The 15,056-nt window shown below is 45.1% G+C and overlaps 1 protein-coding gene across 1 annotated transcript; it reads right to left on the reverse strand.

Moving 5' to 3' along the window:
* On the reverse strand, nucleotides 10,001-12,854 carry LOC18788358 (malate dehydrogenase). The gene is made up of 7 exons (XM_007227409.2): nucleotides 12,587-12,854; nucleotides 11,953-12,111; nucleotides 11,686-11,861; nucleotides 11,039-11,316; nucleotides 10,821-10,956; nucleotides 10,625-10,736; nucleotides 10,001-10,533 (listed from the first exon to the last, which is right to left on the reverse strand). The coding sequence occupies exons 1-7, from the start codon at nucleotides 12,627-12,629 to the stop codon at nucleotides 10,439-10,441; spliced, it is 999 nt and encodes a 332-aa protein (XP_007227471.1). The 5' UTR covers nucleotides 12,630-12,854; the 3' UTR covers nucleotides 10,001-10,438.

Below are 15,056 nucleotides of genomic sequence, written 5' to 3' on the forward strand. Positions count from 1 at the left end.
CAGCTTCATGGACGCCTATTCAGGATACAACCAGATTTTCATGCATCCACCCGACAACGAGCACACCGCCTTCATTACAGACAGAGGGTTGTACTGTTACAATGTCATGCCGTTCGGACTGAAGAACGCGGGGGCAACGTATCAGAGGCTTGTCAACAGAATCTTCGCCAAATACATCGGCAGCATCATGGAGGTCTACGTTGACGACATGTTGGTAAAAAGCAGAACTGCCGAAGAGCACCTGCACAATTTGTCGATCATGTTCGGCATACTGAAAGATTACCGGATGAGGCTGAACCCGATGAAATGCGCCTTCGGTGTATCTTCCGGGAAATTCCTCGGATTCATGATTAGTCACAGGGGTATCGAAGCGAATCCCGAAAAAATAAAGGCCATCATCGACATGGAGAGGCCAAAGACGACAAAGGACATTCAAAGTCTTACCGGACGAGTGGCTGCCTTAACTCGCTTCATATCAAAGGCAACCGACAAATGTGTACCGTTCTTTAAAGCCTTGAAAGGGGGCAAACGGAATATCATATGGACTACCGAATGTGATAAAGCGTTTCAAGACTTAAAAGACTACATGGGCAAAGCACCTCTTCTGTCAAAACCACTACATGGGGAGATTCTCTATCTATACCTTTCGGTATCTAGCACTGCCGTCAGTTCGGTATTGATTCGAAAGCCAGAGAAGGCAGAGCTACCGATCTTCTACGTCAGTAAGGCACTCCAGAGTGCCGAACTTCGGTATCCCCCATTAGAGCAGCTCGCACTAGCTCTGGTGATCTCGGCACGAAGACTTCGGCCATACTTTCAAGCGCACGGAATCAAAGTCCTGACTAACCAACCGCTTCGGCAAGTGCTCCAAAAACCAGAGACTTCTGGCCGATTGATAAAGTGGGCGATTGAACTCGGAGAATTCGATATACAATTCATGCTAAGGCCCGCCGAAAAGGGTCAAGCCATTGCCGATTTCATCTCTGAGCTCACCCCATCAACGGCACAGGAGATACCCGAGCCAGTCACCGAAACCGGAACGCCGATGGAGGTAGACGCCGAACGGTTTGACGCCTCAAATCCCGTATGGATTCTGCACGTCGACGGCTCGGCAAACCAACAAGGGTGCGGAGCAGGTTTGGTACTGACAACACCGGAGGGACTCAAGATCGAGTACGCCCTCCGATTTAACTTCCGAACCTCCAACAATGAAGCAGAATATGAGGCTCTCTTGGCCGGCCTTCGGTTAGCCAAGAGCATGAATGCAAAACAGATCAGGATTCATAGCGACTCCCAGCTCATTGTGAACCAGGTAACGGCAGACTTCGTGGCCAGAGACGCCTCCATGAACGCCTACCTTTCGTCTACCCACCAGCTGCTCCAGAGCTTCCGAGCCTACGAGATCAAGCAGATCCCCAGAAACGAAAACAGCCATGCCGATGCATTGGCACGGCTAGCTTCGGCAATCAATGATAAGGTCGGAAGAAAAGTGTCGGTGGAAATTCTTGCCCAACCGAGCACGGTAGCCTCCGAAATATGTACCGTACGATACGAAGATACATGGATGTCCCCTATTTACTCATACCTGGCCAACGGCACTCTTCTAGAGGACAAGGCCCAGGCCCGAAAGCTTAGGTACCGATCGGCAAGGTACACCGTCATCAACGACGTCCTTTACAAACGTGGCTACACGACTCCGTATCTCAAGTGCCTTACGGCATAACAGGGGGGCTACGTCCTCCGGGAGATCCACAATGGTGTTTGCGGCGACCATTCCGGGTCCCGGTCACTCGCGCACAAAGCTTTTCGGCAGGGATACTTCTGGCCGACCATGTACCAGGACGCCAGTTTGCTTGTGAAGAAATGTGATAAATGTCAGCGCTTCGGCAACATACAGCATATCCCCGCCGAACCCCTGACACCAATCGTGAGTCCTTGGCCTTTCGCACAATGGGGACTAGACCTGATCGGTCCTATGCCGCAAGGTAAAGGCCAGGTGAAATACGCTGTGGTTGCCGTTGACTACTTCACCAAATGGGTGGAAGCCGAACCTCTTGCAACCATAACGGCAGCAAGGGTTGAAGACTTCGTCTGGACTCACATTTGTTGCCGTTTCGGTATCCCGTATGCAATCATTACCGACAATGGCAGGCAGTTCGACTCGGAGCTCTTAAGGCAATTTTGCACCCGCCTGAAAATCAACTTGTTTTTCGCATCACCGGCCCATCCCCAGTCAAACGGTCAAGTAGAAGCAATAAACAAAATCATCAAGAAACTGCTGAAACGGCAGCTGGACAAAGCCAAACGGGCCTGGCCAGAAAAGCTTCCCGAAGCGCTATGGGCCATTCGGACCTCCTACCGAACGTCCACAGGAGAGACCCCTTTCTCTTTGGCTTTCGGTTCGGAAGCCGTTGTGCCGGTAGAAATTGGCGAACCTTCCTACCGAACGGAAACCTTCGCACCGAAGCCAAATGAAGAAGCACTTTCTCTAAGCCTCGACCTTCTTGAAGAGCACCGGGCACATGCCAACCTTCGGAACGAGGCCTACAAGCAACGTGTCTCTCAGTATTACGACTCTAGAGTCAGACACCGCTCATTCCGAATCGGTGATTGGGTCATGAGGAAGGTGTCCCTAGCAACTAAGGATGCCACGGAAGGAACCCTCGGACCTTCCTAGGAAGGACCTTATGAGATCATCGGTATCCTTCGATCGGGAACCTACCGCTTAAGAGATTCCAATGGCAAGACCCTCGGTCATCCTTGGAACGTAGAACATCTCAAGTACTATTTCAAGTAACCTAGCCTACGGCAGGACAAATTTATAACCTAGCCTACGGTAGGACAAAATTGTAAACGCCTTTCGGCAGAAATTAATAGAAAGCCTTCGGCACTATTACTTCAGAAACTCTTGTTAAAATCTCTACTAGCCTACGGCTGCTAATATAGGCAAGATAACGTTCTACGGCATCTTTATTAGCCTACGGCAATAAATATTTTCGAAATTGTTACCCTACAGATTCCGTCGGAACTTGACAATTTCGACAATTTCGAAGTGACCTTTATAACGTCATAAATCCTATACGGCAATAAGAACAATCGGCAATTGAACAAAATCAGATCGAACAAACAGAAGTAGAGAAAAATATGCATTTAAATTAGAGATGCCCTCGGCATCAAGGTGTTCGGTGCATACAAAAAAAAAAAACTAAAACTATTACAAGAAAGTCAAAGGAGGCCCTCAGGCTTCGTCACCAGTAGCAGCCTCGGCGGATCCAGAGCCTTCGACGGCGGATCCAGAGCCTTCGACGGCGTCCTCCCCCTCGTAATCTTCAATCATCTCATCGGTAATCCCTTCTGGTAGAGGAGGAGGGTCGGCAATGAAGTTCAAGTTCAACTTCTGCTCAGGGTTGTACCGCTTGAATCGGTACAACAGGTCCGTCATCTCTGAGCCCACTTCCTTATCCAGAAGGATAGAGAACTCGGAAGACGAACGGTACCCCTAGATAGCTGACTGAACCGCAGCCTCGATCTCCGCGGCCTTGGCCCGTTCCGATTCCTCCAGGGCCGCCTGCGCCGCTGCTTTCGCCCGCTCCGACTCCTCCAAGGCCGCCTGCACCGCGTCTTTGGAAGCCTCGGCATCCTTCGTTGCCTCCAGCGCAGCCTCCAGGAGCCCCTTCATCTCCTCCACCTGCCGTTCGGCAGAGTCTTTCTCCTTGACCAGGTGGGCGTGCTCCTGGAGCGCTTGGCCAGCCTCGGCAACCTTGGACCTGCCGTCCTCGTACGCCTTCTTGGCGCGCTCGGCCGCAGTGATGGCCCGCTTAACGCAGAGCCACATATCCATGGATGCCTGCACAAAACACAGAAGGTCAGAAGCACAAAACACAGTAGGCAAAAACGACGAAGGAAGAGGAAAAATCTTACCGCGGCCTGAAGCCGGAAGGCGCGTCCAGCCTCCTCCCGAAGAAACTTCTTCGGCAGTTCGTCGACCTCCGGCAGCTCCATCTGAGAGCTGAGGATCATGTGGTTGACGAACTGGACGGTTTTCGCCGGGCAGGCGATGGAGACGGCCTCGGAAGGACCGTCCTCGTCCTCCACCGCAAGGACGGCCCTGGGAACCTCCGGTTGGCGAGGGCGCTTGGGGACCGGCTCGGCCTCCAGATCGACCGTCTCCGGACGCTTGCCGGCAGCCTTGGAGGTGGCAGCCTCGGCGTCCCGATGCCTCGGCGCAGCGGCTTCATCGGCGGTGCGCCTCCGAACGGCATCGGCATCAAGCTGCCGAAGGCGATCCGCGAGGGTTTGGTCCTCCGGATCCGGCACCGGCTGCCGAACGGAAGCCACCTCGGGCTGCTTTCTTTTCTTTTTGCCCTCCAGGCCCATCATCAGGCGCCTCCTGGAGGACTCGTTCATCTTTTTGGCCTCGGCAGCTTTCCTGGCGTCCGTCACTGGTCAAAAAGGCACTTAGTCAGTTCGGCAAGCAAAGACAATATACAAAAAAAAAGGGGGGAAGAAAGGTCTACATACTCTCGGCAGGGTCGACGAGGCCGGCTCTGATGAGGTTGTCGGTGAAGAGGAAGCGCGGATAAACTCGCTCGGCAGCGGGTACTCGCAACCTCACTCTGTCAAGCTGCCGGATCTCGCTCGGCTTGGGGCTCGGCTGCTTGAGTTTGCTTGTCAAACGGAGAAAAATTAATAAAATACACCAAGAGAAAAAAAAAAAAAAGGCCAGCCTACCGATCGGTAATTCGAAAACCTACCGGCAATCTGGAAAGTCGTGGGGACTCGAAAGCTAGGGGGTGTTCCCGATGGCGATTCCCAATCGCCGGAGAGCAACACCCGCCGATTCCTCCATGACTTCTGGGAAGTCGGCACTGAACTAACGAAATGCCCCTGCTCGGCAGCCTTCAGGCAGTTTGCCTGAACCCAGCCACCATGATCGGCGCTCTTGGACTTGGTGACGCTGTACAGATACGAGAACTGCTCGTAGGAAGGCTCCCCTTCCTCGGCAATCCCGAATGCCGCGATCACCCCCATCAGGGCCACCCAGAAGTTAGGGTTGTATTGGCCCGGAGCGTACCCGATCTGCACAAGGATCCTCTGCACGGCAGGTTGCAACGGCAACCGAACCCCTTGCACAAGGACGTCGGTGAAGAAGGTCACCTTGCTGTTCGCCGGGTCACTGAGGGACTCAACCGGGCTCGGAATCCTCATCCTTACCGAATCAGGGATTAGGTATTCGGCCCTGATCTTCTCCAACTCCCGTTCGGTGATCTTATTGGGCTTCAGGTAATCGACCCCGAACAGAGCCTTCTGAGGCACACCCACCGGTATCCTAGGCGGCCCTCGGTGGACAATGGTTACCCTCGGGCGGGAAGGACCGGCAATGTCCACGCTTCGACTGGAGGTGGAGGCCTCGGGTTGGTGCTCGAACGGCCCGACACGGGTACCGTCCTTGTACACCGCGGCCAAGGGTAGCGGGTGCCTCATCATGAGCCCCTTGCCGATGCCATGGGTGGGAACGGAGTCTACCTCCTCACCGAATAATTCAGCATTAGTGTCATCTCCATCCTCGGCAGCGAGGCTCACAGCCCCGTTGGACGTATCCCATCCCGATGACAACTCCCCATCGAACGCGTTGGGCTCATTACCGAACGGCGATTCGCTATCGGACATCTACAAAATAAAGAAAAGGGAAACTAAGGTTCGTGCCGCACTATCCTACCGATACCTACATCTCTACCTATGGCCACTAGACTACCGAAGGAAGATCCTACTTAACGATCGGCTAGCCTATGCCATGGACAGACGTATAATAAAAATTCAGGGGGTACCGAACGGTATCTTACCTTGAGTGCTGTGAAAGTCGCCTGGATTGCCGTTCACTCCCTCCGGAAATCGCCTCGTATGCCGAGAAACACTTCAAAAATCGCCTGGATTACCGTTCGCACACTTCGAAAATCGCCTACTCAAGAGCTCTCGCGCAAACTCACAATTGCAAAGTGAACCTTTCATCCGGAGCAACCTCTATTTATAGGGAGAGAGCTGTAACGGTACGCCTCGAAAGACGAAACGGCTCATCAATGCGCCGCCAGACATGCTTTTGCTGGCCACGCGTCACCCGACGGATGGCGTCATTAACTGCGCGCCAGGCACAGAAGACGAAGCGTCTCTCTGCCCACTTGCCTCTCAACATCGACGACCCCTCGTGTCCCAGGTCAATTTCTCCCGAACGATATTTTTCGAAAGGATCGACGCAAGCGTCTTCCCTCTCCCCAAACGAGCATACCGAACGGCAGGATAACCTCCAAGCTGCCATAGAGAACTAAATTCCCTTCCGAAGGACCTTCGGAAGAGAACTTGGGGGACTACTGTTTATACCGAAATAAATGGCCTATTACCACCGAACACGTGGATAGGATCGATTCTGATCAACGGACCCCTTCGGCATGCTCCCTACCGAAGCCATCTATCTTGGCCCCTTTTACCATCAGACACGTGCCATGCTCACAATTCATGTCCAGAGTCCCACATCGGAAATATGAGCACAGTGCACACCTCCCAAGACCTATATAAGGAGACCCATATCCCCAAAAGGAAGGGATCAGAACTAACGGTACGCTATCGTGTGATCTGTCAGTTAAACTTTACTAAGTCCGTACTTACTTAAGCATCGGAGAGCCTTCGGCCGGTACCGCACCGGTACCCCAAGGATTTACCGAACGTGTCCTTTTGTAGGTACTCACCCCTCCGGAGTAGATCACTTACCGAGGACAGTCACCTACCGAAGGGATAATTTGACTAAGTTGACGAAATAAGTGGTAAACCATTTTTTCGCATCAACAACAACGATACCTTAGAGTTTTTCAAAAAACCCATGCTCTCTCAAACACTACTACCTCACGAACCGTTCAGAAAACCCTTTCTTACATCTATGAAGCACATCACCCTCTCGCCGTCCACCGAACTTGCCTTGATTGCCATCTCCATCATGTCGTTCAGGTCAACGAGTTTGTTGCTTTCGCCATCTCCCTCGCGGTGCCTATGGAAGCTACCCTTCCTCATCACAACAATTTTTAAGCCCCCATATGGATTCCCATCTTCCATTTCATAAGCTTTAGATTAGATCTTCTTCCTCTTTGGCCAGAAAGGTATGAAGCTACTTTTCTAGGGGTTAGCTTAGCTTAGATTTTCATTATTTTTTGTTGGCAGTGCGGAGATTGTGAATCCTTCAGTTCTCATGGCTCTCAGACTCTCCAGGATTCACATGGGTAGCCAAACTTTCTCTGTCTCTGTCTCTGTCTCTGTCTCTCTCTCTCTCTCTCTCTCTCTCTCTCTCTCTCTCTCTGTGATCGGTATTAACATTGAATTTGTGCTATTTGTTGGCTTTAAATGCATTATTTGATGGAGCCAACATTATTGTTCATCAACTTGATGTCATTATTTATGTGCAATATATACATTACTGGTCTACAAAGGCTGGCTCAAAGATGGTTTACCGGTACAAGTGAAATGTGTGAAATTAAAGCAGAAGCAGTTGCCCCAAAACTTGAACCAGAGCATGGAAGCCTTGCCAAAACTGAGGCATAGGCATTTGGTTAGCCTTCTTAGACACTGCATTGTCACTTATCAGGACCATCCAATTGCAGCTAGCACTGTATTTATTGTTCTTAACATCTCAAATGCCTCTTTGGTGGACCATCTCACTGGTAAAGCTCAAACTAAAAGCAATTATCAGATCACCAAGAAAAGGGTTATAATTAAAATACTCAAAGCAATTATAATACACTTTAGTTTGGCAGATTGGAGAAAGAAGTGGCTGAAATGGCCACAGAGAATGGCTGTTACCATATATAATCTTTAGAAGAATTAAAAGAATCTTTGTTTTTTGATTTCAGTATTGCTATTGTTGGTATTAGTTATAGGTTTGGATTTGGGTATTGGTTATAGATAATTGGAGTAGTTCAGTTAAACCCCTTCTCTTTACTTTGGCTCTGCCTTTTATCCCTATTGTTATTTTCTGGAATACTTTATGGTTATCTTTTCTCAAAGCTCACACAAGGTGCATTGTGAATGGACAAAAAAATTGTAACATCCCACATCGACCAACGGAGAGGGGGTGATGTGCCTTATATGTACATGTCCGCCTCTATTTAGCATGAGGCCTTTTGGGAGCTCATTGGCTTCGGAGCCATAGGAACTCCGAAGTTAAGCGTGTTTGGGCTAGAGCAATCCCAGGATGGGTGACTCACTGGGAAGTTGTTCGTGAGTGGGCCCAAAGCGGACAATATTGTGCTACGGAGAAGCCGATCCCGGGATCTGTTAATTTGGTATTAGAGCCACTTTGCCATGTGGTGTGAGTGTGTTGACGATGACGTCGGACCCCTAAGGGAGATAGATTGTAACATCTCACATCGACCAACGGAGAGGGGTGATGTGCCTTATATGTATACGCCCGTCTCCATCTAACACGAGGCCTTGGGAGCTCACTGACTTTGGAGTCATGGGAACTCCGAAGTTAAGCGAGTTTGAGCTAGAGAAATCCCAGGATAGGTGACTCACTGGGTTGCTCATGAGTTCCCATAAATAAAACCGTAAGGGCAGAGAGAGGGGCCCAAAGCGGACAATATCGTGCTACGACGGAGCCGATCCCGGGATGTGACAATTTGGTATCAGAGCCACTCTGTCGTGTGGTGCGAGTGTGCCGACGAGGACGTCGAGCTCCTAAGGGGGTAGATTGTAACATCCCACATCAACCAACGAAAACGGAATAATATGCCTTATATGTACATGTCTACATTCATCTTGCACGAGGCCTTGTGAGAGCTCATTGGCTTCGGAGCCATAAGAACTCCGAAGTTAAGCGAGTTTGGATTAGAGCAATCCCAGGATGGGTGACCTACTGGGAAGTTGTTTGTGAGTTCCCAGAAACAAAACCATGAGGGCATGGGGGCCAAAGCGAACAATATCGTGCTACGGCGGAGCCAATCCCGAAATGTGACAACCATGATGATTGTTTTTCTTCTAATTCACATGCAAACTAAGACAAAAGGCACTCAATCATATGTACAAACAAACAAAACATCTTAACATGGGCTGCTACTATTTCTGCACTGCTGACACTTTTGCTGCGCTACAACGGAACAAAATCTTCACATGTTGGAACGAGACAAAATCTTCACATGTTATTTTGAGCCTAAGATTTGCATGTCTTTGATGCTGAAGAAGAGGGACTTTTCTGTCTTTTTGAAAATATTTTGGGTTTGTTTGAGAGTTGGCTGTTTCTTTTGGGTTTTTCACTAGATTTCTATAATATGTCACACCTGTTTTTTCAATGCCTATAATATGTCCCCCCATATTTGTTGTGGAGAGGTGTGTTGGATTTTGTCTTCCCCTTGCTTTGGGCAAGGGTTTTTGGTTTCTCCCTAGTTTTTTTTTCTGGGGTTTGTTCACTAGCTCTTGTACCAATTCTTTCTCATTTCCTCTTTTGTGTTGCTTTGATCTAATGGAGTTCCTTGTATATCTGAAGTTGTTTTACTTCAACCAAGGAATTCTATGTGTTGAGGATCGGGATTATTTGGTGGAGAAGCCTTTTGTAGAGATGGAACATTTCAGCGATTAGGTGATGTGGACCTAGTGGAGAAGGGAGAGTGCTTTGATACTTGGCTTAAGCATTGGGAGCATTTCTGAGTGGTTATGCTTATTCTCTTGGTGGTGGTATCTCATCAAGTTTGAGATGATTTTGCCTCAGTAGCTGGGTTCTATTTGAAACTGATACTTGATGGTGTACTGGTTTATAGTGGGCTGGTTGCACTCTGGCTTTTTGGCTCACTGATTTCTGGCCTTCGCGCCTGCTATGCGATCTTTAGTTTGGATAGGACCATCCTGGATTTGGGGCTGTAATGTTCTTCAGTTCACTGTAAACTATTCTGGGTATGAATGATTTGTACTCTTTTTCGCAAAAACAGAAAAACCAAATCATTTAGAAAATTGAAGCAAGATCGCGTTCAACAATCCCTATATAATGCACAATGCAGATTAACATTTAAATATAACCGCAGATTGTAGACACCATTATGACCGCAAACACCGGATCATATATGTTATCAAACTCTGAAGGCTTAAAAGGTAATTTAAGTCACATGAAACCTGTGGACTCTTTTTGAAGTCTTGGAATCAGGGCAAATATGGGTTATTTTACGTCTCAATCCCACATTCAAATTTGCAATTTTTCCGAAAAAACGAAAGACAGAAAAAAAAGTCGAGCATCCGGGATATAACAATGGGTTCAACAACTGTAAAACCCACACAAGCAGCTTCTGCATCATTAACAGATCTCTCTATCTTAACAATGGCATTATTCAAAACTTCAGCTACTTCCATTTGTCACACATTGCAGGCAGGCCAACTTAGAACCACGGCCAGGAATAATAGACGGGAACATTCAAGAGAGGCAAGAGTATGCCAAAGCCTTTTCCTCACTGAGCTCGTCTGCGGTTGCGTCCAACTTCTTCCTAGAGAATTCGTCAATAGAGAGCCCTAGACAATTGCAAATCAAAAAGATATTAGAACACTGAGAATTTCTCATTCTATTAAAATGTCAGGGAACGCAGGAGCTGGAGGGTTTTACCTTGAACAATCTTCCACTCCCCATTTTGGCAAGTGACTGGGAATGAGTAAATGAGACCAGAAGGAACATTGTATGAGCCATCAGAGTACACACCCATGGAAACCCAGGTGCCCTGAATGTATGGACATATAAATCATAAGCATACATACATGTGTCTAACATGGTATAATTGAAAACCAGACAGAATCATGCACACCTCGGGGGTTCCAAGTACCCAATCACGAATGTGATCACAAGCAGAGCTAGCAGCAGATAATGCACTGGACAGCTTACGAGCCTTGATGATTGCAGCACCACGTTGTTGAACAGTGGTAATGAATTCTCCGGTCAACCTACCGAAAAAGGAGCGCATCAATGTAAGTAAACCTCATAACAGGACTAAAGCTAGAATTAAATATTTGTCCATTCTCATACCATGCATCATCAGCAACAAGCTCACGAACAGCTTTCTCTCCAGAAGGTGTCTTGACAGTTGCATGGTTGACATCAGGATACTGTGATGATGAGTGGTTTCCCCAGATAATAACATTTTTAACATCAGAAACTTGAACGTTCAATCTCTCTGAAACCTGGCCCAAAGCCCTGTTATGATCCAGTCTAGTCAAACAGGTTATGTTTTTCTCAGGAATTGATGGTGCAAATTCCTTCAAGATCAGTGCATTGGTGTTTGCAGGATTAGCAACAACCAAAACCTGCAAAAGAAAGGAAAGGTAGCATATAAATGTCAAATCAATTTTAAATTTTAAACTGCAACAAGTGTCTTCATGTTGTATAGAAAACCTAAAGAAAGGAAGGCTAGTTGTTTTCCAAAGGGGGATTGATCACACCCCTTATACAGATATGACAAATTTACAATCTCGCATCTGTGGAACCACCTTAAGAATTTCATTGAGAAAACAAAGAGATACATGGCACAGTCCGATACAATGACAAATTAGTCATGATTCTCCATGAAGATGGAGTTGTGTATTTGGGACGTGTACAAAACTCATCTCATAACCCAGTAACATAGATCAAACGCAACAAACTAAAAAAAAATTGATTGAAAATTTGGCACTTACCTTGCAGTTAGCAGCTGCGTGCTTCTCCAGAGCAGAAGCTTGTGACTTGTAAATAGAAACGTTCTTTGACATGACATCTTTTCTTTCCATGCCTTCCTTCCTTGGGAAGCCACCAACCATAACGGCAATGTTGACTCCAGTGCATGCCTCCACAACATCAGTTGTAGCAACAACACCTGATAAAATACACAAATATCAATTATATCACATACGCAAACACAGTACATGTGCATATAACAGATCAGTTGAGTGTTTTTCCCTATTTACCTTTAAGAAGAGGGAAAGCAGCATCGACCAACTCCATCTTGACACCATTCAAAGCCTCAGCAGCTGGTGGGATATCAAGCAGGTGAAGAATCACCGGCTGGTCAGCTCCCAGCATCACTCCCCTTGCGATCATTGGTACAAGCGCATATCCAATTTGTCCTGAAAATCCAAAAATATACAAACTTTTATACACCACTCAAAAATTCAAACTGATCAAATCTCGTATCGCCACTTAAGCAAATCATACACTATATGATTTGAAAGCATCAATCTAATCACTACTTCAGTGAGAAAGATACACACTATCAAATACCACTATAAAAGACAAAATTCAACCTCATCGAGTTTTGGATCAATACTTCAAACAAATCATAAGCCGTATCATTTGACAACATCTACTTACTACTTCAGCGATCTTCTGAGAATCTCAGCCCTACCATATGTAAGTTTTATACCATTACCTACCAGATCTAAACGGCGCATCAAGAACATGCAAAACTACAAGCTCAAAAGCATGAACAATATATTTTTTTTCAGACGAATTTCCCAGATCTAGAACTAGAAGATCGCTCAAAACTAGTTAGAAGTGAAGCTGAACTGTGAGATTCCTATTGTAAAGGAAACGTTACAGTACCTGCGGCTCCAGTAACAAGGACGCGAACTGGTCCTTTCGCCATGGATTCTGATTGAGGAGAGAAGAGGAAGAAGATTCGATCGATGAAGTAGATTCGTAGATGTGGGAGAGAAGAGCTTACAGTGAGAGAGTAAAGAAGATAAAGGGGAAGTACATTTTATAGGCGTGGAAATTATGTTGCCAAGGAAATGCGATAGGGGATAGCTGTAGACGACGGCGTTTTTGGGGTTTGAGAAAGGGATCAAAAGTGGAACGGTACCGTTTCCAGGTTTTGGAAACAAGTGGACTGTTAGACGGCGTCATGTTAGGGCATCAAGGCGATGACTTGGAGAGGAAGACGCGCGTGCAGCGGAAGAAGCGCAGGAGGCATATTCCGTTTAGATTCTGTCTCGTGATTTGTCCGAACGACAATCGTCATGATCCATGCGTTGCGCTTAAAAAGTAGTTTTAAAGTTTCTAAACTAACTATCGGTCCTCGTTTGAGCTGACGTTGCCACGTTAGTTAAGAGTACACCAATAAGTCAAACAGATGAGTGATAAATAATTCAGAAAAATAAAAGGTACCAAACAAAAAATAAATCATGGCATTGCTTAAATTCCGACTGAACCCTAAACAAACATGAACATAAGAAATATGAATTTAATTTAAGGTGTACTTTTATCATCATTTTTAACATATAATACGTGTTTATTGTCATAATTATAGTAAATTTTTTGATTTGTATTTGTGGAATTATAGTAATGTTCGTAGATGCGTGTCAAATATTGAGAATGGTGGTTATCAGGGACAGACTCAAGATTTCAAATTAAGGTGGGCTAAATGTATCTTACGTACAAACCTACTAAGTAAATAGAAAACTCAAGTGAATTTCATTGATAACAAATATATATATACACACACACATCTAGTCATAGAGAAATAATGAGCATGTTTAATAAAGTATAACCTATTGAATAAGCAAGAACACCAAAATCGATTACAAATCCTATTTGAAATTTCATAACTCATAAATTGAAGATAATTCATAAGGGGTAGACTTGGATGTAGGGGTGGACATTGGGATCGGAAAATCAGAACACCAAACCGAATTGGTAAAAAAAATCGAAAAAAAAAAACTGGTTGACCAAAAAAGTCAACAAATCGGACCGAACCAGACCGGTCTTTTTTTTATTTTTATTACAAAATTTTAAAATATAATGCTATATTTTAAATTTTATAATCACTATTTTTTCAAGTTCAACTTCAAAAAATTTCTAAATGTATGAACTGGATTATTTGTTAATTTTTAAGCAAAAAAAATAAGTTATTTATTATAATTTTGTATTTTAAAAAATTAAATTAATAATTCGGTTTGAAACCGAAACCGGTCAAAACCAAACTAGCCGATTTTTGAAATTTTTTTTTGCCTAAATCGGATCGGTTAAATAGTACCGATTTCGGTTTCGATTTAAGGTGAGAACTGGACCGTGCCCACCCCTACTTGGGTGGGCCAAGTTATTATTTTGGACTGTTAAAAAATTAAATTTAAAAAAAAAAAAAAAACCACCTAGGCTATATAGTGATTATGAAACATTATGAGTTAAAAGTGGTAAACTAAAATACTCCATAAGAAATATATAGATCTTCATAAGATAAATAAATAAATAATATTCATAGTTTGGTTTCCTTAGGATGATTTATTTTAATGTATGAATTAGAATAAAAGTCAATTCAAAACAATATGAAAGGAGGTGTGTGAAATTCAACTAAAATACTTACTTTTTTTATAAAAAAAATATTAATAATAAAATTAACAATAAAATGGCACGAATTACTAAACCAATACTAAGTAGTTTGAATATCAACCATATATTAGTTTAACGATATTTCTCCTCTCAATGTTGGGGGAGATTCTCAACTCAAATTCCCTTATTTCTCTTTGACCAATATAATAAGTACATTAAATTAACACCATTTTTTTTAATTAAAAAAAAATAAACTCCATTAGATAAACATTAACAATACAATTAAAGACATCAAGAAGATATCGAAAGTATCAATCCTTAGAGGGCAACAAACTAACATGTTAAAAACAAAACTAAAACGGACAAAAGCCACACTAAAACTACTAGCCCACATCACCATAATTAACCACAAGCCCAAACAAAGCCTACCTACCCAACATAACCCTAAAGCAACTCATGACCCCAAACGAACTCTACCACCACCACCCAAAAAGCGTCATAACATATCTGGGGAAACCATGGTTTCCAGTGATCTACATAAGCATAAGAGTGAACAAATAAATGAAAACAACTACCTTGATAGAGAACAATTTGGTGATTTACAATAACCTCCGTCAAAGACGATGTAGACCCAAATCTGGAGAACATGAGCAATGTTAGAGAGTGAGTTTTGGGAGATGGTTTGTTTGAGAATGCCTAAAATGGGTGATGGGAAACTTCAATTTGAGTATGGCTCAAAAGAAAT

This window comes from Prunus persica, chromosome G1 (assembly GCF_000346465.2).
Source record: "Prunus persica cultivar Lovell chromosome G1, Prunus_persica_NCBIv2, whole genome shotgun sequence".
NCBI lineage: Eukaryota > Viridiplantae > Streptophyta > Magnoliopsida > Rosales > Rosaceae > Prunus > Prunus persica.

Coding starts and splice junctions, on each gene's coding strand:
- LOC18788358 (XM_007227409.2), bottom strand. CDS start 12,629: ATGGCGAAAGGACCAGTTCGCGTCCTTGTTACTGGAGCCGCAG. Junction 10,957..11,038: donor CTTGTTGCTGATGATGCATG/GTATGAGAATGG, acceptor CTTTTTCGGTAG/GTTGACCGGAGAATTCATTA. Junction 10,534..10,624: donor GGAGTGGAAGATTGTTCAAG/GTAAAACCCTCC, acceptor GCAATTGTCTAG/GGCTCTCTATTGACGAATTC.